Source organism: Merops nubicus, unplaced genomic scaffold (assembly GCF_000691845.1).
Source record: "Merops nubicus isolate BGI_N331 unplaced genomic scaffold, ASM69184v1 scaffold20544, whole genome shotgun sequence".
NCBI classification, from domain to species: Eukaryota; Metazoa; Chordata; class Aves; order Coraciiformes; family Meropidae; genus Merops; species Merops nubicus.
This window is the reverse complement of record NW_008606475.1, coordinates 390-28,067: the sequence shown is the minus strand read 5'-3', so window position 1 is coordinate 28,067 and position 27,678 is coordinate 390. Positions and strand designations below refer to the sequence as shown.

General features: G+C 40.0%; 1 protein-coding gene across 2 annotated transcripts; it reads left to right on the top strand.

Annotated features, from left to right (window-relative positions):
* On the top strand, positions 1 to 27,678 carry LOC103772338 (6-phosphofructo-2-kinase/fructose-2,6-bisphosphatase 4). Of its 2 annotated transcripts, XM_008939668.1 has the most exons (14): positions 1 to 113; positions 3,739 to 3,835; positions 6,291 to 6,357; positions 7,580 to 7,654; positions 8,512 to 8,568; positions 8,893 to 9,014; positions 11,330 to 11,537; positions 12,115 to 12,261; positions 12,849 to 12,953; positions 14,607 to 14,736; positions 15,132 to 15,194; positions 18,225 to 18,289; positions 26,520 to 26,772; positions 27,584 to 27,678. In XM_008939668.1, exons 1-13 carry the CDS (start codon positions 2 to 4, stop codon positions 26,577 to 26,579), a joined length of 1,308 nt encoding a protein of 435 aa, XP_008937916.1. In that variant the 5' UTR covers position 1; the 3' UTR covers positions 26,580 to 26,772; positions 27,584 to 27,678. The 2 variants fall into 2 exon arrangements, with proteins under 2 accessions (XP_008937916.1, XP_008937915.1); XM_008939667.1 differs by lacking the exons at positions 26,520 to 26,772; positions 27,584 to 27,678 and adding an exon at positions 21,500 to 21,688.

Sequence of the window (27,678 nt, the reverse complement as noted above, 5' to 3'; positions counted from 1 at the left end):
TATGACCAATTGCCCTACTCTGATTGTCATGGTGGGTCTCCCAGCAAGAGGAAAAACCTACATCTCGAAGAAGCTGACACGCTATCTAAATTGGATTGGAGTGCCTACAAAAGGTGATGGATTTACTTTTATTTACATCAGAAGGACAGGGCAGATGTTAGGTTTTATAAACCTAATTCCCAGTAATTTTCATCCCAAGTTTGATTACTTAAAATCCTTCTTCTTTGTTAACTTATTTTTAAGCAACAGCACACACAGACTCTCTGTTCTGTTTAGATGTCAATCAAATTCCAGTGACTGTTCATTTACCTCCTTGTTCTATCAGGTGCCTAAATAAACTTTTTTTTTTTCTTTTTTCCTTCTTCCCCTTTCCTTATGGGTAAAGGGCAATCTTGTTTACAAGTGGATGGGCAGTCAGCACTTCTGGGTTGAAGTTCTGACTTCTTTTCTCTGTGAACTTTGTGCAACGTATAATTCTCTGTGTAACTCTTTGTTTAACTGCATTTGTGGAATGAGTTACAGCTCTTTGTATGAATATTAAGTGCCCATGGAACTGAAGCAGCCTCTTGTTATCACTCTCTTTAGGACTTTGTGTGTGTTCTGAGTGGGAAACGACAGCTCAGACTGGCTGTGGCAAGGACCTGGCTGTCCTACCTCATCCCTGAGTTCCCATGGTATCTTGTGGACCCAGTATGTAGGGACCCAGTAAACAAGACCTAAGTCCATTTGAAGTTCTGAGCAGACATCTCTTCTGCTTTCTTCTCTATCTCTGTGAAAGAAAAAGATAGTTTTAATGTTCTGTGACCCTGTGTCTGGTGCAATAATGGTAGCTTTATAGTTATGACTAGTTAATCATTTCAATAAAATTAAACATATTACATCATACTAAAGTATAAACTTTTGGCTAGATTTTCAGAGATGTATTTCCTAATAGCTCTAAGAAGTCAAGATGAAGGCCTATATTTAAACTACCAACTGAATTCTAGAGTATAGCTTTTTGAGTTGGTGTTTTCTTAAGCTCTTAGATGCTTGTCTAATATGCTTTATTTCTATGAGACTTTATGGAGGATATGTTATATAGTTTGACTATGAGAGTTTACACGATTAAAATGATAAAATTATTATTTGAGGTTTTGACTGACTTCACAGAGCGTATAACCCTTCTGATGAGCCGTATCAGATATTTAGGGATTTCAGTTTGGTCCGTGAGGCTGAAACAAAATAACAACCTGAATAGGTTAGCATATATCCAAGCTGATAAAATTTCTGTGATGTAACTATGCTCGTATGTTAGGTACTCGTCTGATGCACATTTGTATGTAGGTGTGCTGTGTGTATCTATCATTGTGTTAAGCATTTTCCTGTGTGAGCTTTGAAAACAGAAACTAGTATTGGAAACAAACACGATACTGTCTGCATCTGGGTCATGCGTGGTTGACTATGTCCTAAATGCAGTAAAATAGGTGGGGGTTGTTTCTTCACTTACAGGGAAAGGTCTGTGGACTGCTGTGAGCAGTATATCAGAAAATGTATACATTTATGCTTAATAAAAAGTAGTTATAACATTCCTGCCTTACTTGACAAAGATATACAACGTAAAGTTGCCATATGGTCTTCCATTGTTGTTTGCTCGTTATGATTTGTCTTTCTTGGAAAGGGTGACTTGGGATTTTCTTGGAAACCCACAGAACCTTCCTCTTGTGTGTGTCCTCAGTGATGCAATTTTAGTGAAGCTGAAATCAATTTAAAATGCCTCACTGCCTGTGGGAACAGGCGACATGTTGCCTAATTCTTCCAGTTGATTTGGACTGAATTGATACATGATAAGTATTGAGTAACCCTAATGTCTGTTGTCCCTTGGCTCTTCATGTCTTAAAATTAGTGTGCACTTAATCTAGTAAGTGTTCTTGTTTTCTGAGACAGACAGTTAAAATTCTGAAGTTATGTAAACCAGAGAAAAGGTAAATGTCATCTTTTCATATCACATACATGAAGCATGCTGGAAAGTTCAAGAATGAGTGGAGGTAGCCCAGGGCTGATGTTAGCTGAATAATTTCAGCCATCAGTTCTGTGGATTCTTTTATTCCTTCCAAAATCCTCAGTTGTTTAGAATGTGAAATAATTAAAACTACAAAGGACTTTTGTCTGGGCTTGTTGAAGGAAATGAGGTCAAGTAGATGCCTGAATAGAATTGCATTGCAATGTGGGGTTTAGATACTAAACTTCGGGAAGTTTTTTTGAATAGTCCTGGCTGGGTGGTAGTTGTGATACCAGTTATCTTTGTGAAACTTTTCCACAGGGGTGGATGCTAATAATAAAGGCTAAAGATTGTCCCACTAGTTAACACCGTTTCCTTTGTTTGTGTGACCATCTTGCAGTAGCTATTCTTTCTTAGGAATTTAATTTTTTCTGATTTTTTAAGAGCTATTGCCTGACAACACTGGTCATTTGAACTTCTTGCAACTTTTCTTTTTCTTAGAAGGAACCACCTTTTCATGTAGCCAGTATGGCCAGTGCTCATTAAACCTGTCATAGAGTAACCTGGATTGTACTATAATCTGTGTCACAGTTGGCCAGAAAAAAAAAAACCTCTACATTGTTTAATTCAAACAAAACTTGACTTTGGGAAGGAATAAACAATATTTCTCTGTCCCCAGCCCCAAATACCAACAGCAATCTGATGCAGCAGCTGATGGTTGAGCTCTTCCATACTATGTCTTTTTTTTCTTAATAACTCAGGAATTGTGTTTATTGCTTCTTTTCCTCTTTCCAGAAATGAAGCCTGGTAACTTGGCAGCTTCTCTAACAGAACTCTTCAGTGTGACCTAATATTAAATAAGAATGCTTTGCAGTGCAACAGAGAAAACCTATAGGTCAGAAACAAGTTACACATCAATTGCACGTCAGAAACCTACTTTTAGAGCTGTTGACTGATGTTAGAGAGGGTACAGTGTCATTTTCTGCCGTGTGGCAAAACAGAACTGCCTTGCTCTAATCCCATATCCGACATTGTGCCAGGTGTATGACCAGAGGCCCTGGGGACATTTGTCCACATAAATAGTGAGAGTTCTTTGACAAGTGTTAAGGCATCACAGTAAGATTGTTTGGTACTTGTGCTGATTTATCTATTTATTTCACAACTGAAGTATGTTTCTAAATAAACAGAGAGGGGTTGTAAAGTAGTGTGCACTGATAAAATAGAAATATTTGAACAGAGTTCAGAAAGATTTTTCCATGACCTGAATTTTAAGTTTAGCTTATCAAAAGCAAGATTGGTTAGTTCTATTTAGAACTCTTCCTTGCTTAAATAAGAGTTGAAAGTTTTGGGAAGTGCTATCAGAATACTGTTTCACTGCACATATATGCAGAAGAAAAATATTAGTAGTAGTCTTTTGTAGGCTACTGCAGTAGATTCCCAGCCACTCCTTTGATGGAGAAAAGAGTTTCTTTTAGTTTTTCAGGTATAGTGTAAACAGAAGCACAGCGATATTGGCAGGTGACTCCACTGAAGCTACCTACAGCCTAAATGTTCTTTTGCCATTTCCATTATTTGTTGTTTTCTTAGTATTTAAAAAGAAACACCTGCTCCCCCAAGTAGGATAATATGTTGACTTTGTACATATTATGTTGCCAAATTATTTTATCTTTGCAGGTGGTTTGGTTTCAAAGCTATCATAACTATTGTATCTTTTACATGAGTATCATTAGTTCCCACTAATACTGGTTTCATCTTGGCAGAATTTAATGTTGGTCAATATCGTCGAGATCTGGTGAAAAAATATAAGTCTTTTGAATTCTTCTTACCTGACAATGAAGAAGGCTTGAAAATCAGGAAGTAAGTTTTGAATGTGTTTTGCCTACAAAATGCTAATTATATTAAAATGGTACCCTGTGTAATTTCTCTTAGAAACTGCTTTGTGTTGCATTTTTATATACTCTAGATGACCCTTAAGAGACTGCAGTATGAAATCAAAAGCAAAAGAAATTTTAGAGATAGTGGAAAAGTGATTTGTTTAGGCTGATTAAAAATTCAGATTTTTTTTTCTTAATTGCTTCATCTCAAGCATCAAAGATGTAGAGAAGGTAACTACTTGATTCCTTTTCACCTTTCAGTAGGCTGTGACTGCTGTTACTCCTGTGAGATATTCCAGGATGCTTTCATTCAAAATGAAGCAATTTTAACAAATAGTTATTCTTCTTACCTTTCTGTAAGGTGTCAGCCAATAGATGTGATTCTTTCTGCTGTCTAATTCATAAAACACTACTTTAAAACTTTGGGGTGGATCAAAGGAAAAAACCTAAAACCAAAACCAAACAAACACATAACTACCTTTCTTTTGGTTTGCATACTGGAATTTTTTTGCCTGGAATACTTTGAACATATTTGTCACTATCCATTCAGATGAGTGGGAATGAAACACTATTATTCTCTTCCTGAAGTTGTCTTTTTGGCCACCATACAGATGCTTCATGCAGTTGCTCAGTGCACTGCCTTGAAAATGGCCATGTTTTGCTAATGCTGTGCAAAGCAAGGTGAGCAGCAGTGTCAATATCTCTGCCCAGCTGAAGCACTTGAGACTCATCTCTTGCCTGGGAAGAGGCTGTGCTGTAGTATAGAGGAAAGACCTTGAGAAGAAAGGGTAGATGAAGAGGTCAGAACAGGAGGGAGTTGCCTCTTTCTTACGGAAGATCACATGGGAAGGTCTTTTGATTTTCTCCATCGTTCATTGTCATTTTTAGTATGTTCAGGAAAACATTTAAAAGTGTGCGTTATGAAATGAGAAGGAACAGAAATTATTGAGAAATGGAAATATGATTTGTTAAAATATGGAGTATTTTGTCTTGAGCTGTCCTTCAGCTCAAGAATGAAAAATGCCTGGACTCCCCTACTGTCTGGACTTCCTTTTGTGGCCATCCCTCTATTTGTCTTATTTCTCTTTCTTCCCTTTCCCCTTCAGTAGCAGTTGAGTATTGCTAATATCAGAGGAGAAAACTTGCATAAGAACCTCCTAATCCTGTAGCACAAAAGGATAGATAAGGAGGTGTGTTAGCCTTGCAAGCTTCTGCCTTTGGCTTAGATGTGGAGCCAAATCTTTTAACCTGCCTCTGTGTCAACTATTAGACACTAAGCGGTGAGAATTATAACATGCAATGGGCTGTGTGAGCTAATCTGCCTTGTTAGCAATGAGTAAAGAGGGTTTATATTTATTTAGTGAAGACTTGACTCATGAATCTCAGTTCCTGACATCTACTAACTGTGCTAATGTGGAAATACTGTCAAGATTGAAAAGCCTTCATTTTTCTTTTAAGATAAAGCTGTGCATGCAGAATATGGAAAACATAAGAGAAAAATTATGTGTTTCAGTCTGGAAGTCAAAACAGAGTAGTAATGCATAGAAAGGCTGTTGAACTGGACAGGTTTTTATGTTGGTACAGCAGAAAGACTGTAGATAATGGAAATAAGTGGGACTGTGTTCCACTAACGAGTAAATTGTGTACAGTGTTAATGTAGTCCTCCAGAAATACTTATATGTTAGAAATCATAATGGGCTTTGAAGGTAATGCTAGTGCCATGAGTTAGGAAAGTTGCAAATGAACTTATTCTTGTCCAGATTTAACAGAAGTGTAAAGTATATAGGGGTGGAGGCTTTTGGTGTTTGTGTCCTCAGCAGTGTCCAGTACTAATTACACTGGGTTGGTGACTATAATGGGATGTTATTTTCACCTCTGACTCTAATTTGGTGCTAACTTTGCTTTACTGTGTTTTAACAGTTCGGGTTTTTTTTTGATACAAGGAATTTTTACACAATAGTTTAAAAGAGAAGTAGTAGATTACTGAAAAAAAATCTGACTAAGCTGTAAGTTGTTTTATTTTTTTCTGTCTTGGAAAATCAAATTAAGAAGCAAATATCTATGAATAGGTGATTGGGTAAATAATAACAATTGCAGCAATGATTTAGGGATGTCACTTTACATCAGTGAAAGCATATCCTGGTCAGCATAGTTGATAGGTTGTCTGTGGTGGTGCATAGTTGTATCAGGTGTACAGAAGAACACCAGGCTGTTTTTTTTTTTTGGCAGATGGCCATGACCATGATTCATTAGTACAGCTTCGCTGATCTCTGTTGGTTTTTGCCATGCTCTGGGGTGTGTGGGGTGTATATGATTAAAAAATAAGTGTTTTGAGAGAGCTTATCTAGGATTTGCAGGGTGCTTTGATGACAACGCACGGGTGCATTTGTAATATGACTTTAACCAGCATTTGAGTTTTACCCTCTTTCATTTTTAAGACAGTGTGCCTTAGCAGCGCTGAATGACGTCCGACAGTACCTCAGTGAAGAAAATGGGCACGTGGCTGTAAGTTTCTTGTTGAGGACATGTTCTTGAAATGCTTCCCTGCAAAATATTGTGTATCTGATGGATGATATGCAGCCGGAGTAATTCCAATATCTCTTCAGTATATCAGATGTTTTTTTTTCTTTGGGAGTTTTATGCTATATCTGGCTTGCTGCTGTAGTGAAAAGAGCACCTAAGTTCAGGGCAATGATGCCATATTGAGCAATCACCTTTGTGATTTCAGGGGTTAACTAAAGAGAGGGTTAAACTAAGAAAAAATGTTCCCCTTCTTTCCACATATTATATAATGTATTGTTAAATATAGCTGTTGTTTTGGTTGCACTCGTATTTCTACTTGATAGTCTGGTGTCTCAAGTGAAAGCTGAAGCCTTACTGAGGAAAAAGCATCCTGGGTATTGCTTGGCAGTTGTGCTACTGACAGGAGAAATCTCTGAAGAGAGCAGGAAAAACTAAAAAGTAAATTGCTTTGTATATGAGTATTTAATAACGGGATGCAAAACATCAGCAGTTCAACTATTGATGTTGCATACTCACATCAGTTTGCTTAATGTTTTTCCTAACACAACTCTGAGGTGTTTTCATCAACTAATCAGGGAAAAGCATTAACCGTAATCATAAGTTCTGCTGGGTACATGAAGTAAACTTTATACTTGGGCAAACTTTGTACTTTGGTAAAACACTGGTGTGTTCAGAGCTAAACATAAATTCTTAGAAAAATGGCTGCATGTATCTTGTAATTCATGGACAGGATTTACAAGTCTTGCAGAACTTGTGCCCTTCAGAAGTTTCACACTTGAATTTTGAGTAGGATAGATTGCAGCATTTTTTTTTCTTTTTTTGTGTGTATGTGTGTAGCATAAGTTCACTGAAAAACTGCACATTAGTTTTTAACGCAGATATGGGCCAGGAGGAAGATTCTGTCCTGTCTGCTGAGTTAGGCTTAAATTCTGGTTGCTTCTTCCAGATACAGTGTCCTGCTAGTAGTGTTTTCAAAATATCACTCTTTTTATTAGTATTTAGAAAATAGTGCAGAAAGTAGGAATGTCTCTTGTTTTCCTGTTGAGCTTGTTGAGATAGTGGGTAGAGGGAACGGGAAGTGATTTAATTGTTTTCCTTCACATTGAGGGACTTTGACACCTTATTTTTGTTGTTCCTTACAGTGCCTTTCACAACTTTCAATACTTCTAAAATTCCTTTCTCTCCCCCCCGTAATTATTCCTAGGTCTTTGATGCTACAAACACAACTCGAGAACGCAGAGAAACTATTTACAAATTTGGTGAGGAAAATGGATATAAGGTGAGTCAAAAGTAATGGAGTTCTGAGCATACGCCTGGACAAGTAAGGCCATGATCATTTTTCCCTTATCTATACTCTGAGTTAAGACGTGCACAAGCATAAGCCACATCCTTCCTAGATGTTTAGTCAGTGCATTTTGTGTTTTCAAGCATTGTTTGTGATGAATCCTCATTTTTCTTGTCTTTAATGTTTGTACTGTTTGCTCTTTTGTGCTGTTACTTTAGTTCTGTCATCCTGGACTGGTGGTTCTGAGTGTACTGTCAACAAGAACTATTTAAAATGTGCATCTTGGTGCAGTTCAGGTCTTTGCTACAGAAACACGTGGGGAATTCTGTGTTCTGTACAAACCAAAAACTTTCTGTGGCTCTCTGCCTTCTTTCCAGGATTGTTTTGGGTTAGGTTGCTCTCAAGTAATCTTCCATTTCCTTTAAACTTGCATCCTCATAAATCTTTGAGAGAGCAAAACACAAAGCTCGGTTTAAGTGAGGCTACTCCATTAGCTGAAAAGTTTCTGAATTACTGTTTCAGAAGCATTAGTTACTGTTTGTGTTGCTGAACTTGCATCCTCTGCCTCCTCCATCCTAAATTTTTCTCACTGCAAAATTTTTCTGCTTATGAGCATTGTTGGGAAAAAGAGCATAGAGCATGATGCTTCAGGGAATGGTAAGCCAACAATTTCTGATGAGAGGTTCTGGAGAAACCTTCCGCGTCAACGGAGGGAAGTTTAACGTGTGGCTCTGTTAAAAGGGGTTAGCATGGAAGCGGGCAGTGTGCCGCTTCTGTGTGCTCCAGAGGGGTTTTAATGCATCTTCCTTCTTCCTTCCTTCCCCACACGTAACTTCCCCTTTGGATGGAAGACTTTTTTTGTCGAGTCAGTATGCGTAGATCCAGAGGTCATTGCTGCAAACATTGTGGTGAGTATGGGAAAGTTTGCTTTAACTGCTTTAAGTCAAGAGGTTTAAAGTAGCTCAGTATTTTTAGAAGTACTCTGTAAGAACTTCTAGTAGCAAAAATATGCTAGTTCAGTGGAACACACTTCTTTTTTTTTTCCTGCCCATGTGTGTACTAACTCAGAAGTTTAATTCTATGAAGAATAGCTCTTTTTGCTTTACGTATATTCTAATTCACTTCCAGAAAATAAGGGTTTGTGTTGTGTTCTCACCCTTCCTATTTTTTGAAGCTTCTATTAAGAAGGGAAATAAACTTATGTACTACTCTCTTATTTTTATTTTAAACAGCAAGTGAAGCTGGGTAGTCCTGACTATGTTGATTGTAGTAATGATGAAGCAACAGAAGACTTCATGAAAAGAATTGAGTGCTACAAGAACTCATATGAGACGTTAGATGAAACTCTTGACAAGTAAGTGATAAATAATACTGTGATCCCAACCAGATTATTTTAAGATGCTTCTTTAGGGGATGGAGTAGCCTGTATTGGGGATTACGGCTTTCTAGTCATGTTTTTTTAATGGTTTGAGCTTTGGCAAATTCCAGAGAGTTGACTCTGGGGGCATAGCCCGGAGGCTGGCTTGCTTGAAGAAAATTTACTAAGGAGTCTACTCTGGGGCAATACTCTTTTTGATTTTCACACTTGGAGAATGGTATGATTCTTCTGGCATTGAACCAGCACTTACAAATTATTCCAGACTTGATGTAGTTGTTGGTTATTTGTTTTTTTCAGTATGTAGAGGAGACCTGAGTGATTCGTAAGCATAATTTCATTTGTTGACATGGCTAAGATGAATTTTGAACACATAAGTCTTAAAAATGTGACTTCTAAATTAATTTATGTTTGCTTGCAAATTATCCTGTGGATGCAGGGCTGTGAGAACTTTCATACCTAGTTTATTTGCCTTCATGCCAATACGTTCGTATGTTTTGCATCCACTTTCAACCCTTGAAAATAAGGTAGGGATGAACCATGTGAGGAGGAGCCCTATTTCTCTTGCTGCAGTCCAGGATTTTGGTGTGGGACTCATACCAGGTGCTTCTGGTTTGTTTCAGGACCAATGCTGTAGAGAAGGCTGAGATGCATTTTAATGTAATTGGGTGTAAGGAGCGTGAAGCTGATTCAGTCAGATCAGTTCATGCATGTAATTTCTGTGATGGACCTAATGGTTGTGCCTGGGAGAAATAGTAATGATTAACTCCAACTCTAAACTATCAGAGATGAGGTGGTGATGCTTGCTTCTCATCACCTCCGTTTGGTGTTACTATAAATGGGGTTTTTTTGTGTGGTCTGATGTCTCCAATGCATTGCTAGAAACCAACAGTGGTTATTTTCAGCTTATTAAACTTTTTTACCCCTTTAAACTAGATACTGCTCTGAAATTAGTGCTCAAGACAAGGAAGGATAAGCAGTGAAAATTGAAATTATAACCTGTCTGGTGCTGAGAAAGGGTACTGGTGGGGTAAATTCCAGTGCTGTTAATAAATAATTCTTGATAGAGTGGTTGAGAAAATGTCTTGCTTCAAGCTAGTCCCTGGTCCTTCGGGTGCTGTCATTTTTCTGGAAGGCTTAACTGAGGAGGGTAAATAGTGCCTGGTTACCTTTTGGCCCCTGGATGCAGTCAGACAAATACTTGCTGTGGGGGCAGCATTTGTAACCTGGAGAAAAATATCCAGTATTGTAAAACACCTTGATATCTTATTTGGGGCTACCACAGCTGAATGACCCCACTGAATCTTAGAATCATAGAATGGTTTAGGTTGGAAAAGACCTTTAAGGTCATCAAGTCCAGGCATTGGACTAACTCTGCCAGGGCCACTTCTAAACCATGTCCTTAAGCACTTCATCTGCATGGCTTTTAAACATGCCCAGGGATGGTGATTCAGCCACTTCCCTGGGTGGCCTGTTCCAGGGCTTGACAACCTTCTCAGTGAATGTATTTTTCCTAACATCCAACCTACACCTCCCCTGCTGCAACTGGAAGCCATTTCCTCTTGTTCTGTCGCTGGTTCCTTCAGAGAAGAGACCAGCACCCACCAATAAGGTCTCCTCTGAGACTCCTTTTCTTCAGGCTAAATAAGCCCCAGTTGCTTCTCAACAGACTTGTGCTTTAGACCCTTCCCCGGCTTCTTTGCTGTTCTCTGGACTTGCTCCAGCCTCACAATGTCCTTCTTGTAGTGGGAGGCCCAAAACCGAACGCAGTACTTGAGGTGTGGCCTCACCAGTGCCAAACACAGAGGGATGATCCCTGCCTTAGTTCTGCTGCCTACACTCTTTGTGATACAAGCCAAGATGCTGTTGGCCTTCTTGGCCACCTGGGCACACTGCTGGCTCATATTTAGTTGGTTGTGAATCTGTACCACCAGGTCCCTTTCTGCTGGGCAGCATTCCAGCCACTCTTACCACTCATCCTTTCAGTGGGAGGGATGTATTTTTCCAAGAGGAGGATCTAGAATTGAGAGATGAAGTGCAAGTAAAGGGAATAGAAAAGAAAGTGATGTGAGCAGTTTACATATGTAAAGAGTAAGAGTTCATCCTGTACCTTTGGAGTGTTGCATTGTTTCTAAGGATTAATGCATATTTCATGGGTAACTGAGAGTTCATTTATTGCTTTGCCTTGTTGCTTCTTTGTTTTATAGTGAGAAGGAGAGTGGGAAGATTGTGGTACATGCTGGTAGAAGCTATGTGGTGGTATCTTACATATATTCTTTGTTTGCTCCTGAAAGGGATCTTTCTTATATTAAAATCATGGATGTGGGAAGGAGTTACCTTGTGAACAGAGTAATGGATCACATTCAGAGCCGGATTGTGTACTACCTCATGAATATCCACGTGACTCCTCGGTCAATCTACCTCTGCCGACACGGAGAGAGTGAACTCAACCTGAAGGGGAGAATAGGAGGAGATCCTGGACTGTCTGTCAGGGGAAAAGAAGTATGTACCTTCCCCACTCTCAGCAGTGAGAGTGACTGGGTTTTGTGTGTGCCTGTGCGTGTGTCTGTCTGTCTGTCTAATCATGGCTTCCTTCCTCTACACGCTTTTCCTCTTAACATGTTTAAGAAGGATTCTTTTAGTTGTGTGTGTGGCTAGTGGACAGTGAATGGACATACTTTGTGTGTTGAGATTAGGCAGGCACACGTTTTTATCTATCTGTCGTTCCGTTGGTTGAAATTTCTTTTTATCCTAATTCACAAAGTGGTTGTCGAGAGGGCTTTATTTTTTAAATGTATTTTTGCAAAATCCTGACTTATTGGATAATTAAGAAGGCTCACAAGTTAAAGCTGAAAGGAAAATTCCTGGAGGTAGGTAGGAATTGCAGAAAAGTTTTATTTTCTTTGTACTCCTTTCTTTCCCTCTCCTGTCCCTCTTGCCTTGATGGAATGTGTTGTATCTCTTAGTAAAAACTTTGGAAAAGTTATAGTGAGTTTACAGAGGTGAGAGCCTGTGTGTTCCAATTGAATAGCGTGTTGGCTCTGAGCTCTCATCCAGTGTCTCTTGGTTTTTCTTCCAGTTTGCCAAAAGCTTGGCACAATTCATTAATGAGCAAAATATCAAAGATCTGAAAGTTTGGACCAGCCAGATGAAGAGGACAATTCAGACTGCTGAAGCCTTGGGAGTGCCTTATGAGCAGTGGAAGGTTTTGAATGAGATAGATGCAGTAAGTTCTTCTTTTCTAAATGTCTAATAAGTTTTGTTTTCTAAGGACAAGGGAACTACTTAATTCTGTAATTATATACTTTTAATGGAGTAGAAAGTCATTTAAGCTGCTTCTAGAGGCTGGAAAAATGGACGTTAATTCCTGTTAACAAGGCTAAACATTTTGCCATAGCTAATTTAGTTTTGGTTTGTCTTTCCCAGTAAAATGTTCCCCTGCAGAAGCCACAATGCTATGAAATTTTTGGTAGGTTGGAATTGGAAAGAGGTTTTTCATAGGTTGGTCTTGCTAGTTGGCACTTTCCAGCTGCACCTGTAGGATATATAAGCAGGTGCAGTAGATAAAATGTGACCTTGCTCAGTGACCTTGCTTGCTCATATGTGTAACTTCACTTATTTAGGGACTTAATGATTCCTTCTAACCTTCTGAGTCCAGCTGAGTTCATCAGGCATGACAATTTTTTCTTTTAAGTATCAGAATAACAAAATACAGTTGTTGAAGGTTATTTATATATGGTTTTATTTAAGAGTGATATCTGCTTTTTGTACTGGTGGAGAGAAATGCTTTTTAATTCTTTTTGTTACCCATAGGGAGTATGTGAAGAAATGACATATGAAGAAATACAGGAAAATTATCCGCTTGAATTTGCACTGAGAGACCAAGACAAATACAGATACAGATACCCTAAAGGAGAGGTATGCTATTTTTATTTTCTTGAGATGAAGGCTTCCTTGTCTTCCCAAATTCATGCATTCTGGCTTTAGGAAGAAAAAAAACCAAAAAAACTGAACAGATTCTTTTCTCCAGGGGAGAGCACATAGTAGCCTACAAGGATTGAGTCTGGACAATAGCATTTGATAAAGAGCTTGAAAAATAAAACAATAGATTTAGAAGAACAGTTGAGAGCTTTGATCTGTTGGGCTTCCTTTCCATGCTGATCCTGCAGTGAGGAGGGAGGAAGAATGATTGCAAGGCTTCAGTTGTGTGTGCAAACATACTGCCGAGATCACCTTCTTCTGTTCATCCTAGCTGTGGATGCTGGTGGATTTGCGTGCAGCTCTGGCTGAAACGCTAGGGAAATCTGTAGCCGCGTTGGTCTTTCACTTCAGTAAACTCCTTGCCTCTGGGAAAACAACTCGCTGACAGCTTTTCTAAAGCAAACCCATTACAGCACAGCAATTACCAGCTGGTCCGCAGGGTCTGGCTGGAGGCAGAGGAGTGAGGGCAGCAGGGGGAAGGAGGAGTTGGACCAGCTGCTCAGCTGAGCTCTTCTTTCCTCAGCAGTCAAGAGTAATCACTGTGTGAAGATCAGCTTGTAATAAGAGTGTTCTTGAGGGGGTGACCCCTGTCTCACTAATGAGGCAGCCATTACGCTGTGAAATTCTCCTAATCCCTCTGAACAAGGACTGTTTGTTTTTCAAGCTGATGCTCTCCTCTAGCATGGTGACAAACAGCTCAAACACCCTCATCACCTTGGGGCGGTTAAATGATCTCAGTGGCGCATTTTCTTTAACAGTCTCAGGGGTTTACCCAGCTGCTTTGGAGTCTGATGGGTTTCTCTTGCCAAGGTCTCCATCAGCAGTGCTACTTCCCAACAGGGCAGCCCCCGGGTCCACTCCACGACCAGGGTGAAGGCTTCCTGCCATGGTTGTCCCCTGCCCTGCTGGGTGATGTGCTGTGTTGTCCACATGGGAAATGCATGACACCTTTTGGAAGTATTGTCTCTACTGTGCATGTGGAAATTAACTTCAGCATGCACATGTGGAAATCCTGCTGTTTGCTGTGGCACCAAGTTCATTGTATGTGTGCTGTGCAGGACAACTTGAAAGAGAAACCTGCCTCCTCTCTTCGTGACTTTTCATGGCATGGTAGCTGCCATCACCAGGCCAGCTCATGAAGCCCATAGTTTGTTTTCAAAGGACAGCCTTAACAAGCCAAGCTTTGTGAACTATTTGTATGCTGACTGTTGGCTGGGCTTCCCAGATTTTTGTTTGGAAAAGAGATGGTTTTGAAGATGAGGTGTGGAAAATAATGGGTAAGATTTAACCTGTACATTTGCCAGGGATGTGAATTATATTTCAGGGATTTTGTGGAAATTCTTGATCATAGTGACTGATTCAATAAAGCTTTTTGGTGGAGGAGATTTATTTTGTTATATGTGTGCTCCTTTATAGCCTGGAAGACCTGGACTGTGCTATTAATTTAAGGAAAATTGTTACTACAATATTTGTCTGTGCACTAACATAACATGTAGAAGACTAAATGAAAGTAAGATCCACTGTGTATACATACACTGTTCAAAGAGTTTTCCCCTTCTCATGTGCTGTGTATTTCTCTTCCCCACCCAGTCCTATGAAGATCTTGTTCAGAGACTGGAGCCAGTAATTATGGAACTTGAAAGGCAGGAAAATGTGCTTGTCATATGTCACCAAGCTGTCATGCGCTGTCTGCTCGCGTATTTTCTTGACAAGCCTGCAGGTAAGTTTTCCTTATATTTACAAATGGTAAGTTTTGTTTTTTTTTTAAAAAAATTTATAGATTATGGTCCCAGACAGTAAATTCTAGCAATTTCCTTTATCATAAAAAGTTGGTCGTGCTAGGCGAGTATGCAAGTGTAACTTTTTGTATTTGACACATGCATTAAAATTTGTAATCGATTTTTTTTTTTTTTTTTTTAATTGAGCTGCTCCTCACCTGAAATACTGTAATGTTTGGGTTTTGCTGTGCTTGAATAGCATCTGTTGCATGCTAGGGAAGAAAACAGATACAGTGTCAGATAAAAAGGTATTGAAGTATTTGACCTGTAACACTGTAGAAAAGTAAGTGTTATTGTAGTCTGTATTTCATGTGTAATTTGATGTTCAATTCCTCAGAACAGCTGCCTTACCTGAAGTGCCCACTGCATACTGTCTTAAAGCTAACCCCAGTGGCTTATGGTAAGTAGTATTAAGTGTATATATATCTGACTATACTGACTGAGTCATCAGTAAAATTTGTGAAGTATTTACATTAAACCATGTTTTTAATTTATTTGCTTTAAAATCACATTGAACAATTAGGTTTGACATTGCAGGTATGCCTGTGCAGCTTTGATAAAATCAATGAATCTTTTGGTTTGCATTTGCTTTCCATTATGCCAGAAAATACATATTAGTGAAGGCCTGAAACTACCAGTGGCTGTAATTGCTAATGGAAATTTTTTTTTATTTTCACTCAGTTCATCTAACTACTTCACTAGTTCTTCTGGCAAACCCATTTACATGTGCTTGGTACAGTAAGGTCTCAGTTTTTATTAGTGTATTTGAGGGTGTTGCTTTTTAGGAGACAGGCAAATTTATGTTTATGTAGTTTTATCATCTTACAGAGGGTGTTGTCCTTACCCTTAAAAAAATTTGTTCTCTTTTCATCAAGTATTTTCTTTCTAGACCTTCACACTGCGCAGGAACTGAGCTTGTTTGTTGTTGGCATTCATTTCTCAGCAGCTATTATCAGTGCTTAGCTCCGGGGCTTTAAATGAGATTTTCCAGGTTTGGGGCCGAATGCTAATTAAGCTTTGTATGTGTTTCAACCTCAGTTTAACATGTGCTTGCTGTTAATTTTCTTTAAGTGATGGCTTAATTACATCTTCTGATATCACACTTCAGAAGATTATTTATGGACAAAGAGAACTATCAGCACAGCTTACCAGGAAATGGATTGCCAGAAAATGCTAGTTGAGTTGTTAATTGGAAATGCAGAGGTGTCTTTGTCAGCTTTGAAAAATAACAGTCTAGACCTGTACTTTGTTTTTTTGTTAAGTTTCAGATGAAGTTGAAACAAAATAACGGGCTGTTACCAGCTCTGAAGAGATTTTTGTCACTTAATTGCAGTGTTGTGCTACGGTAATAGCTGTGCTTTGGTGACATCTGGTGTTACTAGCCTGACATGACAAGCTGGAGTTTTGAAATAGAGATTAGAAACTTTTTTTTTGAGACTTGATTCTGTTGACTTGCTAGTCTCAGCCTGTTTCCACAGAGAGGTTTTGGTTTTGTTTGGGTTTTTGTTTGTTTGTTGTTATTTTAGTAGGAGGTTGGGTAACTGCTTATGACTTTTAAGAGGGCTTGGATGTTTGCACTGCTTACACACACTGTAAATGAGGAAGGAAAAGAAGGGTATGAAATACTATTCCTGTCCCGTTGACTTCAGTGAAAGAGATGGCACTGTTATTTTATAAAGTCTTTGATACATACATCTGATTAGCACATTTCAGTCAACCTGCTTCTGGGAATTTGACCACCTGAAAGTACAAGGGTTATGCAAACTATTTAAGCAGTGATAATCTAGAGCAGTATTTCATGTTGATGTCGTTGTGCCTCCTTAGTGAGGCAGGATCAAACACAGTGTGTTTAATGCATCCAGCTAATCCTGGTCTGAGGTAACACCTCCCGTAGGGATTTGCTCTTCCTGCTGTTGGAAGCTAGCATCATTCCCACCCTAAGCATCTGGTCTTTAGTAGGGGAACATCTGTTACAGCCTGACAGTTGGATAAGGATTAAATGGACTTTTACCTGACAGCCCAGCGTAGTGGTGATCTGTGTGGGAGCACACAGGAAAGAGAAACTGCATCACACTGTACGTATGAACTTCTACTTTGGTAATTAAAAGTGAGCTCGGAATATGCACATTGTAATTACTGTGGAGTAGATATAAACTAAAGGGACCTGAGCTAAAGTTTTCCATATGATACTTTTTTCAGGTCTTAAACTCATCTGGTGGTAAGGATTGAGAGGTCTCTGTGGAAATGTGTCTGCTGTGTAACCAGCCCTTAGTAATGGGATTTGGGGTTGGAGCCTGGTTTTGCTTGGTCCCAGGCATCACAAGGGGCTTGGGAACAGAAGCATGATCACTAGGGTACTCTTCCAGTGGGAAATGTACATTCTTCCCCCTTAAAATCTGTTTTATTGATTATTTCTCTAAGCACTGGCCATCCTGCATTTTTTGCTCAGAGTTCCTGACAAATGAAGTTTCTTGGAATAGGCTTCCCTAAGGGACAGCAAATATTTTCTTACTCATTTATATGTGTTTGGTTTTTTTTTTTTTCTTTTTTTTTAAAATACAGTAGCTTTCTAAGAAAAGGCTAAAATCACCTTTTTTCACTTATGTAATAATTCTGTGGAGCATGTTACAAATTTAGGAAATAAATGAGCATAAAAATCTGAAAACCTATTTGTGATAAACTGTGGTATGTCAGAGGAATTTGACTGTTAATGAACGTTGTGTAAGGTAATGGTAGCTTATAAAAGTCAAGTTGTGAGATAAGACAATGTTTGGCAATCAGACATTGCTTTAAATGGTGTGGCCACAGTGTATTCAGTAATTATAATTCTGTAAGTAAGTTGGATAATAAGTAGTAGTTGCTCTGACTGTTTAATTTCTCTTGCTTCTCTGGAGTTTCCCATTTTGGGGTGAAAAGAAATTCCTTTTCAGAAGTCAACTTTAAAGTTACATTTAGCTGGGGGGTGAAACTGTTTTGCATACATTGAGGAATGTGGGTTACTAACACCACACAGTTTATTTTCTCCGGATAATTTTCATGTTTTAAAAAAATGAGAGCAGCACTTGTCTTCTGTATTACAATGAAATTCTAAGAAGTCTAGGACGTTTAAAAAACAAAAAAAGCTAAAAATAAGAACTTCCTGACTGAATGTTGTTTCTTATGCACGTTTAAAAATGAGAATTTGTTTCAAAGAAAATAATGATAAAGCTAAGGTGAGAGTAGGAGATGGATTATCAGATTGAGAATAATATACATTGTGGTGGAATAGATTCGTTTCCATAACTTCAGCTATTCAGAGTTCAGAAAATTCTAATATAAATCAGACGGGGAAAGTGATTATCCTTCACCAACTCAAAAATAGATTGCATCTTTACTATAAACTTCATTTTTAAAGCATGCCAGTTCTAAAAAATGTGTTTTCTATCAACAGGATGTAAAGTAGAATCTATATTTCTGAATGTTGAAGCTGTAAACACGCATAGAGATAAACCCGAGGTAAGGATGTTTTTCAAATTGGAGAACTTGACTTAATGTACTATCTGAGCTGATTTCCATTGTCCTCGTTGTTAGAAATTATTTGATAACTCAGCTGGGTGTGTTTAATTTTACATGTCAAGCTTTACTACCAGTTTGCTGTTGAGGGGGTAAAAAAAACCCCTTTTTTATTGAGCAAATTTATCTTGCATACGAGCTCTAGCTGGAGTGGATTATCTTCAGAAAACAAAAGAGAATTTGACAATAGATATCAATCTAAAAACGATATAAAGTTCTTCTAGGCTTTATCATTCAGCAGAAGTAGGGTGTAGTCAAAAAGTATGCCATTTTGAATGCCACACTTTGGAGAACATAAAAAAAAATGAAACCATTGGCTTTTTTATCACTGTGTTCATTGCTGTATGGAAAAGAGGAATTGATGATGCCACCTGTGTTTTAAGGCAAAGCTGGAGAGGAAGACTAGATCTCGGGATACAGCAGAACAACTGGGGAAAAGGAAATGGAGTGTATTTGTGAAATGTAAGTGGAGATAAGATGTCAGACCATGGCACCTCCCTGTGCTCCCTGTGCCAGGCACATGGTTCTGTGTGCTCCTAAGCATTGACATGAGCTTAGGTCAATTCTACTGCTCATGAAAAGCTCTTCCAGTGCTGCCTTGTGAAGAGTTACACAAAATGTGTCATGATTAAAACTTTCTGGTTCCTTTGCAGATCCTTATGGTAATGCTGCTAGGTATGGCTCTGATTCCTTGCTCAGATTATGAGCTGTGCCTACTGGCGAATTAAAAGTCAGTTTGATAACATGAGAAGAAAGGGCTGTTTGTGGTCATTTTCAGAACAATGGTTTATGGTGAAAAGGAATAAATGTGGTTTTATGTGTGTATTCAATAAGGCATGTGATACAAAATAGCTTATTTTTATGAGGACACACATTTGTGGCAGTTTTTCAGAATTCCTGCTGGAAGGCTCTGCAGAGAAGATTTATTTTAGTGGCTTGGGTATTCCAAGTTTTGAAAATACTGACTTTTGATTGCTCATAGCCAAGGCATTTTCTGTGAGATAGTTGTATTGTATATTTCCTCTCTCTTCCCCTTTCTTCCTTGTCCTTCTGCCTTATCACTATTGTTTTGTAGTTTGATTTGTTAGGTTTAAGAAATCCTGAAGTTTGAAAACAGAATTTTTTCACAGTGCCTAAAAGGTGTTGGAGAAGCGTGATGAAAATAAAGGAGCATGTCTTAGAGCAGGTGTTAGGTTATCCATGTTACGGTAATGTGGATCAACTGAACATCTTTAGTTTGGCTGATAAAATATTGGTGCTGAATTTACAGCTTGCTAAAGTATCTTGGAATACCACTTTTCTAACTGAAGGGGAAGGCTCTGCCTGAATCACCAAGTGACTCTTTAACATGTCTGGCCAGCAGTGTGGCCATACTGACATTGGTAGTGCGTGGCTGTATTTCAGGTGCATGCAGAGGATCATGCAGATAGTTGCATCACAGTGGACACAAAGACACAAAACTGTTTAATATGAACAAAACCAAATTGAGGTAATGGATTTTAAAAAAAGAAAAAAGGACCAGAGACATTTTTATTGAAAAACACACAAACAAACAACTCAAACACTCTTCCCCTTTTGCCCCCAGAGAAACTCGCACCAGTGAAGTGTGGGTTGTGATACCCTGTTCATTTAATAGAGCTGAATGAAGGACTGAGCTGATCCTGTCTGCATTAAAATGCTGCTCAGAGGACTATGAAAATTTCAAAAGCTTTCACTTACATCACCTATGAAAATGTTAATTAGTTCTGTAAAATTAAGCTTTCAAATAGTCTATTGAAGTAAAAGCATTTTAATTAAGTACAGCATCACAGATAACAACATTGTTGAACAAAGAATCTGTGTGATTAAGAATTGCCCAGTGTGCTGCTCTGTGCCCCCACAAGTAATTTGTAGTCCATGTTTCTGAACAGTGTGCTCCTTTTTGACTTCAGCTGGAAGCATCTATTTTCACATTGCAGCAATGCAGGCAAAGTACTGGAGTATTTGTTCATCGCATGTGTGAACTTCATTGTTTAATGATGATTTGTCTGAACTGGATTGAAACCTTGTGTTTTTGTCAGGGTTGTAGTGGCTTAAGTTCCTGACTTTTTCAAATGAAGGAGTATGGAGTCTTTTTACTGAAAATAATTGAGGGGAATGGCTTGGCTGTTGCTTGGGGTCCCCTCTTTTGGTCAGAAACCAAGCACTGGAGTAAGATGTCTTCTTTGCATCTGTCTGTGAGGGATGGGGAGATTGCTTATAACAAGATACCCAGATGTCCCTTTTGATTTTGTGGGGGTGAGAGGAGAGGGAGATGTTGGTGAACGGTGAGTTTGCTTACTGCAGCGTAAAACAAGTAGGACTTGAGAAGCCTGTCAGCACAAAGTTTGAACAATTTGGCCCTCAAATGGGCCAAATCTTAGACAGAGACCCTGTAAGGAGCTTCAGAACGTTTTATCATAGTCTTCTTTCTTGGTGGGAGGGCGAACACTGATTGCACAGTCTTTGGGACTTGAGATGGTACCATGGTAGGTGTGATTCCTGAGCCTGGTTCTGGATGGTTGCACTCAAAGCTGTGCTTCCTAGCACAAAGTTGTTGCACTGGTGGGTTCGTTCCATTTGGTTTTGAATAATTTGCTGCAATAAATGTAATTTTTTTTTTTTCTATAGCTTCTGCAAAAGGAAGTGAGATCTAGTCAGTGTGATCAGTCCTGAACTGTTAAAGTATCTGGGAAGATACTTTTTTTGTTTTGTCAGGGGTAGTACATTGTCTATAACACAAACAAATGTTTCTGTCTTCCTTTGGGAAAGAAGTATATGGCATAATTGAGCAAAGCACTGAAAGTTGCTTAATGGATAGATATTAGATGTGCTGAAGCACATGTTTAAGTGGATTCCTACTTGGGCTTGTAGAATGCTTTTCCCTAAATAGGAATGTCTTGAGCTTTTGGTAATACTATCAGCAGGAGATTAACAATTATTACAAATATCTTTTGCTGCTTTCTACTTCTGGGACACCAAGCAGCTCTCAGTCTACTACATTCTCAGAGTGTGTGTGTGTGTGTTAAAATAATCTCTGCTTTTAATGCAGCTGTGAAGGAATCTGATTGGGTTTTTCTTGTTGCTCTTACTGCTGCATGATAAATACTCTCCTCTATTTTTATTGTCATACAGAATGTAGACATTTCCAGACCTCCTGAGGATGCTCTTGTAACAGTCCCTGCTCATCAGTGAATCCCGTGGGCTGATCAGCTGTCGAACTTGGGGTGCTGCTTTCATCCTACTACTTCAAAATAAATTGAAAAACTAATCATTCCAATCACTTTGAAATAAAAAAGCCCCACCCAAACCAAACAACCCAAACCAAATGTTTGTGTAGCACATGACGTGAAAAAAATATCACAATAAAACTATTGCACTGACTAATTTATTGTGGGTGAGTGATCGAACATTGAGTGGCTGTCCTGGAATGCTGTTTCTGCAAGTTGCTGTCATTTAAAGATCCCGCAGCATTAAGTTTTATTACAGCAGTCAGAAATTATTTAATGTCAGTTGCAGTTTGTTTATGAAAGCTATGCAACACAACATCCCATGTGAGATAAGAAAAAGTTAAAGTTTGTTTCCTAGGCACCAGTATTATCTATTTCAGTGCTCTTGGGAGTGATTTGACTGCTCTGTAGCATAAAATAACCATCCATAGTTAGGGTAAAACCTTAATCCTGCCGATCCATAGCGCTGGTGCTCTAGGTGTGCTAGTTAATGATGTGCTGTTTGAAGAGGGCAGCAAGTATTCACTTAGTTCCAGAACAATTATTCAAGGTACAGGAGTGTGTATAAATGTTTTTAATACACGGCTTTTCTTAACAGCTGTGCTGCATTAACTAGGCTTTAGGGTTTGCTGGCAGAAGTGATCTTGAATTTCCTCTTTTCCTGCTTCTTGTGTGGACGTGGCTGATTGAGTGTTTACAGCTCTGCTCTGGATGTTTTGTACTTAGGTTTTATCTAGGCTACAGTAAGGAGTGTTGACCACCTCAGAACATGGAAGCAGAATTAGTATGATGATTTTGTAGCTGGGTTGTGACTCCGGTAGGTGCGAGATCTCAGGCCGGCAGGCTAGACATCCTAAACTGAGTTAGAAGCCTTTCACAGGCTGGAGAAGACTGCAGCTGTTTTGAGATGTGGTGCCATGTCTCAGCTCCTTTCTCTGTGATGTTAGGGTGGGCAGAATGAGGCAGTGGGAAGCATCTGTGCCATTGAAGCAGCTTTGTTTAGGTAGCATTGAGTCAGGGAAAGGCAAAGAATCCCCAAGTCCTGGAAGTGTCTTCCAAGGGTGGGGGGTCTTTTAGTCTTGAAAGTAAGCAAGAGTAGTGTGTTGTGGAAAGCTTTTTTCTGTTAGGTTTCTCAGCTGGAATGTTTTCCAAAACCAGGATTCTAAAAGAGGAGAGGGAAAAAAAAGTGCTATATGTCTGCAATTCTGAAATGACACTGAAGTTTTCAGAGGTTTATAGCAATTGGGAATGTTTGATATAGCCTAATAACCTCCTGACCAGAGAGCTTCCCACTGTACCGCTTGGTATTTGGTTAAACCAGTGTCCCAGGGTGGGCTGGGACTGTGTGGAACCTGGATTATTTTCATCTCTCTGTTGTGACTGTGATGTCAGAGTGGTTTATCACACATCGGTGTTTAGTTGCCCAAGCCTCTTGGCATGTGCTTTGCCACGAAAAATGCCATGGAGGAGGAGATCAGAGCCTGCTATACCCACTTGCACGTGTTAATTAGTGAGTCTGATTGCTTTTACCTGAGAGTTGAAGTGATATCCTTGGATGGTCACTATAGCTGGGCACCGAGAAACCATGCCGAGATGGCTCAGAGTGCTGTCACCTCTGCGGGCCATGACAAAGGAAGCACTGTGCTAAACTAATGCAGTACGGTTTTGATGGGGCCAAAATCCGCACAGGCGTCTGCTGTGGAAAAACTGAGTTTTGCTGCTTGAAGAAGGGTGGCTTGGGCTGTTGGAGGAAAACGGAGGGGGAAGGTGGAGGGGGGAGGAACTTGGCCGGAGAGGAAAGCCAGGCTTGCCTGCTATGTGGCCTGCAGAGGCTGCAGAGGGAGGGGAAGTGGCAGAAGCACCCAGGACCCTCGGTCCCTGCCAGCCCGATTCCCGGGGCTCTGGGGGTGCTTCTTCTCCTTGCAGAGCATAGTGTTCATTGTGCTGATGTGTGCAATGGAGTCAAGTGGATGTTTAAAAGCAGTTTTGCTCTCTAAGGGGTCTCCTATTACAGTAGGAATGTTAAATAGTCCTATCTGGATTATTTTCTTAGTTAAAAAAAAGGCCTGATGCTGGGTGGGAAGCAGCAGTGGCAGTTTGCAACACAGCTTGCTGAAGGGAAGCTGGCAGATAAAAGTTCCTGAGTGTTGATGTTGAGCTGTTCAGTTCTCTCCGTGCCTGCACTGGTTGTTGAGTAATGCAGGGCCCTTACTGACTGCACCTGCTTCAGCTGCCTTTGTGGCTCCTGTGCCCTCCAGAGCACTCTTCCCTAGAGGAACCTTCTTGCAAAATCTTTCTGTTCTGCTGTGAATATCTCTTGTAGCTAATCAAAGTGGAAGCAAAACGGCAGGCTCCATCCTGTTCAGAGACCCACAGCACTTTGTTTCTGGGGGAGGCACTGTTCTGTAGCAAAAAAAAAATAAATAAAAAGGAGTGGGGAGTATAATGAGGAGAGAAGGAGCTGAGCTAAGTATGTGGGTTTATCTGTGTGGTTTGAGTCTTTCTGGAGAGGAGCGAGTGAGCTGGTGCAGGGCAAGGTGAGGGCACTTGGACTCCAGTGAGCCTGAGCCTCCTCAGGGAGCAGGCTCCAGGAGCAACGAGCTCCTCCTGGGCTGGCCGAGGGAAAGCCCATGTGCCTTTGTAGAAATAGTAGTTTTAAAAGGTGTGTGTTGTTTTTACTCCCGCTCCCGTGTTTCCTGGGCTCTCCAGACCGTGCTGGCACGGAGCAGTGGTAGTGCTGTTCCCAGGCAGCAGGTCTGTCCAGGTGTGCTTTGGTACGGCAGTGCTCAACAGGTGCAGGGACATCTTTTGGTCCTAAAAGTAAGGCTAACACCTTGGTCATCTCTTGAAGCAGCAGCAGTTCTCATTGCATGGCCTTTCTCTCTCAATACCCATGGCTATTCTAGAAGCAGTTACGATCCTGGCTGCCATCATCTAATCTAGGGTGACTCCTACCAGTAGGAATCCACTTACCATTACTGAGGAAATTGGTCCCTTTCTGAGCCTCAGCTCAGCTGTCTTGCAGTCAGCTGTTCTGGGTGTCCAACAAGCCCCAGGATGTGTTTATTAACATTGACCCCAGATGGAGTTTTCTTCCTTCGGTGTGACAGTTCCATGCGCTTCACTTCTACAACCTGTTCTTCACATCTACTCGAACTTCAAATCACTTTCTGCTTTCAAGTCTCTTGGCTGTGTATCAATATTCCCTCTTGGGGCTGTCTTGGTTGCTGAGGTGCTTTCATCTGAGAGCTTGCACTGACTTAAATGAGCTGTATCTTCTGCCTTGCCTTGACCACCACCTTTCCTTTCAGTTTCATGGTCTAAGCTCTCTAGTTTTGCTGCTTGTGGACTCATTTCCAGTGCTTCTGGATTCCTGCATATTGATGCTCCATTTCACGCTCCATTTAATTTTGCATTGAATCAACAACAGATGCTCAGCTTAAAAGATTTCAGCCAATGTTCTAGTAGTGCCTGTGGAGACATCTCTGCAGTCCCAAGGAATTTCTGGTTATGTTGCATCAATTACTAAGAAAAATAAAAACAAATGCAACAAATGCCAGCATGTTAGTTGTTTTTTTTTTCCTTGTAGTCATGCAGAAGATGACTGCTTCACCAACTCCTCATGTTCTTAGATGTCAATACTTTCTATGTGTCCTTTGCTGCATAAGAGGTGCTGCCCATAGAAGCTTGTTTCTGAAATAGGGTTGTTGCTTTGGTTTACTTCAAAGACAGAAGGTAGAGAGTGTTGGGCAGTTTGCTGGTGGGTGCAGGGATTTCCAGGATTGGGACAACTGCAGCATTCATGGGTGAGTGTTCTCAGAAGCTTTAGTGTGGTGTGTTTATGGTGGAGGGCAGGGTGATTTACCCTGCGGCTTTTGGAGGCTCATGAGAACACAAAGGGCTGACAGTCATGTAGGACAGAATTGGTAAGGGCAGAAATGATGTTGGCACACTTCAGCTCCCAAATCAAATCTGGTGCTGCTTGTTTATCTCTTGTTTTCCTAAGAAATGGGTGGAAATCCTAGAAACTGGGGTTGTGGAAGGGAATGACTCGCTCTTGAAGTTGATGCATTTTGTCTGATGAAATTTTGTGTATGCTGTCTGAGAGCATGTGCTGAGAGTCCTCCTCCCTGTGTGCATGTGGAGCTTTCCTTTTCCTGCAGCTGGACTGAGGAGACTTGTTTTCAAAGTAAACTCTAGTAAATATGGTTATAAACATAGTGTGGTATCTACCAACATGCCCATGTGTCCCTGAATCACATTTCAACTTATTTATCAGCTCTTTGGGGAAAACTTTGTTACCAGCTCTTTAGGGAATTGCTCAGAGTTCTAGTGATTTAGCTGTTTACAGACAGGACCAGAATTAACTTTGTAGCTGTTGGTGTTCAGGAGTTGTTTCCTGGAGAATGCTTGAAACAAGGAGAAATGAGCTGCCCTCCCTCCAGGTTTTACCAGTTCATGAATTTTATGGCCTTTGCTGTGCGTTTCTGTTTTTTCTTGCATTATATTTCTTAGATAAAGACTAGAAGAGATAGTAGATTAGAAAAATGTGATTAAAAATGGTGGTTAAAGGAAAAAGTCTTAAAAATTTAACATTGTGACCTACATGGGGTGTACAGGCCTGACTGTCCTACCAGGCCCAGTATAATTCACGTGTAATCAGAGATGCTTTTCCCCTGGTATTAGAGAACCTGCTTTTATGTGCCTGAGGGACTTGGGCTCTGCAGAATGCATGATGGCTGGGAGGAGGTCTAAGCCTGACTTCTGCTCATGGGCTGGGACCTTTCTTTGTGTTTTACAAAACATTTTGAGAAAACTATCATTCAAACTTTTCTTTTGCCTTGTGTAATAGCCGTACGTTAAGCAAAACTACAGCTGACCACGAGAACCTTGCCTTAAAATCTTTTTTGTCTCTAAATTTGCAGAACGTAGGTGTGGATCGGTCAAGAGAAGAAGCTTTGAGGACAGTGCCTAACCACCTATAGCTCCAGTTCCTGGGGTGGCAGCCCTTCCTCCAGCATGAGAGCGTGAAGTAGCAGCTCAGGTCCAGGAGAATGGAGCCGGTGTCGCCACACGCGTTGGGATGAACGTGCCTCCCCTTCACTTTAAGACATTTCGAATGTGATTCAGCTTCTTTGGAGAAAACCTGTAGTTGTGGATAACTCCCAGTGCCGCAAGGTATCAGAGAAAAGATGACAGGGAAGCAGAGTAGAGTTGGTTTTAGATTTTTCAGATGTAAATTTGTGCAGTTCTAGTGGTTTTTATTGTTCATCTGTGGATAGTGCGAGAAGGTTAATTGCCCATGTCAGTGTTACTGTCAGATTTTAACTAGATTTTACTTTCTTTTTTAAGTGTTTTTCTAAGAGTTCTTATTTTTACTGTGAATGATTGCCTAGAATTACTTGGAGATTTTAATTTTTTCTTTGATGGTGTATTTAACATAGGTGAAATTCTACATTTTGAGCATTGGAGGCTTTGTGTTGCAAAACTACTTTAAATGGGAAAGTCTGTCAGCTCTGATAGCTTTTCTGTCCTTCAAACTGAGCTTTGGCTTGCCAGCCACAACTTAAATTTTTCTGAAACAGGGAAACTTTCCCTTTGAAAAAGAAAAGCATTAAAGCTAGTTTTGCTACCTGAAAGATTCTGCTGTTGTAGCAAGATTTTAACATTTTTCCAGGGGCCAGCTGTACTTTGGAGAGCAATGGAGGACACAATATTAAGTAGGGGACATGAGTGTGAGCATAGCTGGCAGCTTGGGTAATGAATGGGGAGAGAGAGAAAGAGTGAAATGGCCTTTCTGCTGCAGTCACAGGAGAGGATGATCAGCTTTTCTGAGGCTGGAAGGGAGGGGAAAAGGAGATTCAGACTGTCATGGGCTAGAGAAGCTGCTTGTCTTGCTAGTGCTGTGATTGATTTTTTTCTTTTTTTTTTAGGTAATTTTTGGAATGAATTTCAACATAAAAGTGTATGTTTCTCTTTTATATTATAGCTACATTTAATACGTACGTCAGGAAACAGTACAGAAAGGTTAGGTGGAGTTTAACCATTCTAACAGCTCATGCAAGAAAAACATCAGGTAAATTC

Bases quoted from the DNA above. Each gene is read 5' to 3' on its own strand.
- LOC103772338 (XM_008939668.1), top strand. From the start codon at position 2: ATGACCAATTGCCCTACTCTGATTGTCATGGTGGGTCTCCCAGCAAGA. The intron at 114-3,738 runs GTGATGGATTTA...TCATCTTGGCAG, and splicing joins GATTGGAGTGCCTACAAAAG to AATTTAATGTTGGTCAATAT. The intron at 8,569-8,892 runs GTGAGTATGGGA...TATTTTAAACAG, and splicing joins TCATTGCTGCAAACATTGTG to CAAGTGAAGCTGGGTAGTCC.